The 3,887-nt window shown below is 38.7% G+C and overlaps 1 protein-coding gene across 1 annotated transcript in view; it reads right to left on the bottom strand.

The window, feature by feature from the left end:
- Positions 1–474, bottom strand: part of SARC_01461 (hypothetical protein) — a 5,944-nt gene extending 5,470 nt beyond the window's left edge. Inside the window, exon 1 of the mRNA XM_014304838.1 lies at positions 121–474. Coding sequence (XP_014160313.1) covers positions 121–378 — 258 coding nt within the window. The 5' untranslated portion in view covers positions 379–474. The remainder of the gene's footprint in view (positions 1–120) is intronic.
- Between the last annotated feature and the right edge of the window lie 3,413 nt (positions 475–3,887).

The raw sequence follows: 3,887 nt of genomic DNA, 5'->3' as shown, positions 1-3,887 counted from the left end.
TGTATGTATATACATATATATGTATATATACTGAAAGTATAACAGCCGATGATAATATTAGAAAATAGCACATATTGTGGATCGTGTTGCATATGCCTGAATGTATTTATCTATTCTCACCGGGATAAAGAACTTGGATCCGTTGGCACGGTGATTGTTCAACCGGTCGAGGGGTGACTGTGCGAACACGTTCGATAGTTCACGGTGGAAGTGGTGACTCGGCTTTTCCGTTTTGGCGTCCATTTTGAATGATAGTGCAGTGGGCTGTGTGAAAGAATTGGCTATTGCAGCAGTCGGTGAGCGTCGCAACGACCAAGTATTTATTCCTCTATTACCGAAGATTAAATTTGGCCGAGCACACAACAAATTCACACGCATTAAGTCGGTTTGGTTAGTTTATATCAAGTTCATGTACTGTTGTCCGAATTTCAAAGTTGAACTAACTTCTTGTGGACTTGTGGTTGCGTAGAATTGATCTCACTTGTTTTAAATAAATAGGTTGTATTTTAAAAAAATACCACTAAAACCACGGTAAACGAACGCACAATCCCAACAACAACATACATACAACAAAAATATTTCCTACATCTTTTTAAATATGTGTATTTCCCAGCCCGCCCAGCGCCCCTTCTCTCCTCTATGTAGTAGTAGTAGAGAGTAGGGCCCAGGCCCCTGCAGAGAGCCCCTCCTCCGTCAGAGTCCCTCCCCAGAGCCCCCACCTCCTGGGGCTGGGGGTCCAGACTCCAGACTCCAGAGAGCACTGTTGCAGTGTTGAGTGCTGACAGCTGAGTGCTGACAGCTGAGTGCTGAGTGCTGAAGTATGAACTGCTGACAGTAGCTGACTGCTCTACTACTAGTAAAGAGTAGTGCTGTCTGCTGGAGCCTTTTATTTTTTTCCTTGTGGAATGCTTCAAACGACAGACAAAGAGGGCTAAATAAATATATTAATATTTCATTTGGAATTCATTGTAAATAAAATTGTAAGAAGCCTTGTTATTTATATATTTCTTTACTTGAAGACTTTATTTTTCTAAATAAAAATGAGTTGAAGCTGGCCAGTGGCCAGCAGCCATCAAGAAATTTGCTCGTGAAAGTATCTATTTTTTCAAAATATAGAAAATAAATATTTCGTTTTGTTTGACAAACCTTCTTCTCTTGTTTGTTTTCATTTAGCCTTATCGTCTATGATATGAGCCTCAGCCTTCTAATTGTACCATGAGCCTATGATAAATACGAGAAAAATAAAGTCCAAAAACCAGGTGTTGTATATTTATTTTCAGAATCTGAATCGCATGATTCTCAATATTTATTTTTAAAAATAACGCGAAAAATGGGTCTTTAAAAAACCAAGTTTTGTTTTTATATATCACATTGAATTTTTTTTTCGATGTCAAATCATATCCGACTGAAAATTTTATAAACAAGAAGGCTATGGTCATATGTTGAAATGAAGCCTATTGGCTGTACAAACCCTGTCCGTTTGCAATTGTTTTGGGTTTCCGATTTCCTGCGACAGAGATTTTAATTTTGTGTTTTTGAGTGATTTATTTTAAAATGCTATGTTTTGTGTTCAGCTGGATTGATGATTCTACCAAACGTGTATTTATTAATTTTTATTTTTAGTGTCCCTGTCGCGATGGGAAAGATTAGTAAAAACCGTCAGTTCCATTTGCCGGAACTATGAATATCAGTTCGGTACAGCAAATTCATGTCCCTCTGGATTTGGGCCTCGAGCAGAAATCAGGTTCCTACATGACAGATTACGACAAAATTAAAAAATACCGACAGGTGGCCAGTGCCAACAATGTATTGTAGTTTCCAGCTATTTTGACCAGCACATACCGGTTAGTGGGGGTTTCCAGAATCGGAAACCTGGCAGCAGGGACTGAAAAGTTCGTGTACACCTGGCTAATGGCCAAAAATTATATTAACCAATGATAGCTTGTATATATATTTATTTTGAAATAGTAGAATATTTCCTGAAGGATATTTACTTTTAAAAAAAGAAGGAAATATTTTATAGAAAAATATATAGCAATGTTTTCATTGGCTCTCACAACTTGTAAATTGAGGAAGAAAAGGCCCCGGTTTCACACTTGTGAACCTGGAAAATCTTTCTGATTCTTCCGATTACATTTTTATATATTTATTGTAAAATTAAAATAAACATGAATATGAACACAAACATCATGATGGATGTGAACACAAACATGAACACAAATAAATATCTAAATATTTATTATTCACACACTCAACACACACTCACACTCACAAATAAATAGAAAACATGGTTAGTTATCTCTGCTTGGTACTATTATAATCCTACATATGTCGATATCAAATTATTATTTAGAGTTTCGGAGAGCACAACTCGGAGAATAGTTAAGCAATAGTTGAGCACCGGTAGTCCTGTGAAGGTCACTAAGCAACGCAAGAGACGAGATGACCTGTTGCGGACTAAAGAACTAATCAGTTAAGTAGAATCTATGTATAAGGAAAATCCTGCTATTTACCTTGACGAACTGCAGAGACAAGTGCAACGGGCTAATGGCGGTAAGACAATATCGTACACCACTATATTGAGGATATTACAGTTTGATCTTAAGTATACACGACGGATAATGGAGAAGGCGGCCAGATATGATTCATTCGGAGGTCAAATGGACTTCTTTACTTGTCTACCATGGGTAAGTTTATGCTCTCCAATCTGTCATATTCAATATATGTGTTTTATTTGTAATAACTACAGCTAATTAGTTTTTGACCCTGTACGTAGGTTTATAGCATCTCGTGACGTTCGATCCACTTTTAGAAAGCGTGGTTACGGGCCAAGCGAGGGGCAATTGATTACCAGGAAATCTTTTTGAAAGAGGTAGTCGTATACGTGTGTTGGCCGCTAGTGACTTGTCGGGATATTTTGCATGGGCCCAAACTATGGGCACTTATGACTCGAAGACTTTCTATGATCGTTTCAAACAGCAAATATTGCCTTTACTAAACACTTTAGACGATTATACCATTAAAATGGAAATCGCCCACGATGCGCATCATGCTGAAGATGTATCATATTTTGCTAATATGATTGCGATTCAGCAAAAGCGCATCGATCAGCTATTTCAGGCCCAACGTGAACAAGACCACAGGGATAACCAGAAGTACAAAGAACAGATAGGTCGACTGAAGTCGAACTGGGATGTCAACAGTAAGCAGGTCGATTTTATAAACAACCATGACCTCGACACGCTAACCCGTACGCTTAATGCGTACACGGTCATGCTGGAGACGAATGATATCGCTCCCCAGCAATGGATCTTTGCTTTAATGCAGACGTTTAACCCTACAGGTACAAGCTATTTGATCCAGCAGCGACACCGGCATGAGCTAGACACTTGTCGTGACTGGCCAGCTGTGTGTTGGTTGGTTACATCCTTGTTAAGTAATTTTTATTGGTCATATCTAAACATACTCTGACTTTCTTAAACGATCCGTCAGAGTTATGTTGGTCTACGGCTAGCAGTGCCAAGTTAACTGGTGTCTGTTGATAGTTAATTTCTAACACTCCATCTACTAGCCATTTCTCAACTTGTTCTTTTACCAAAGCCTCGTGTGTCCAAGTTACATAGCTCCTTGAGGGACACTTTAACTGTGTAAAGTGTACCTTGGTTAAGTCAAGGCAGACATATCCGTTGTTAAAGCGGAATTTTGCCCAATCTGTGATCTTTATCTTCTTGTTAACTAGAATCAGATCCATGACTTGACTGTGTCTGACGGGGGCTTATTTGGATTCAGACGGCTATCGTCTGATTGATCCTTTAATGGATCTATGTTAGTTGGTAGACTAGTTACGGTTACACCTAGAGTGAGTAAATCACTCATTCCGACAATTG

This window comes from Sphaeroforma arctica (assembly GCF_001186125.1).
Source record: "Sphaeroforma arctica JP610 unplaced genomic scaffold supercont1.57, whole genome shotgun sequence".
In the NCBI taxonomy this organism is placed as follows: Eukaryota; class Ichthyosporea; order Ichthyophonida; genus Sphaeroforma; species Sphaeroforma arctica.
The sequence above is the reverse complement of the archived record's forward strand: the minus strand, read 5'-3'. Positions and strand labels throughout refer to the sequence as shown.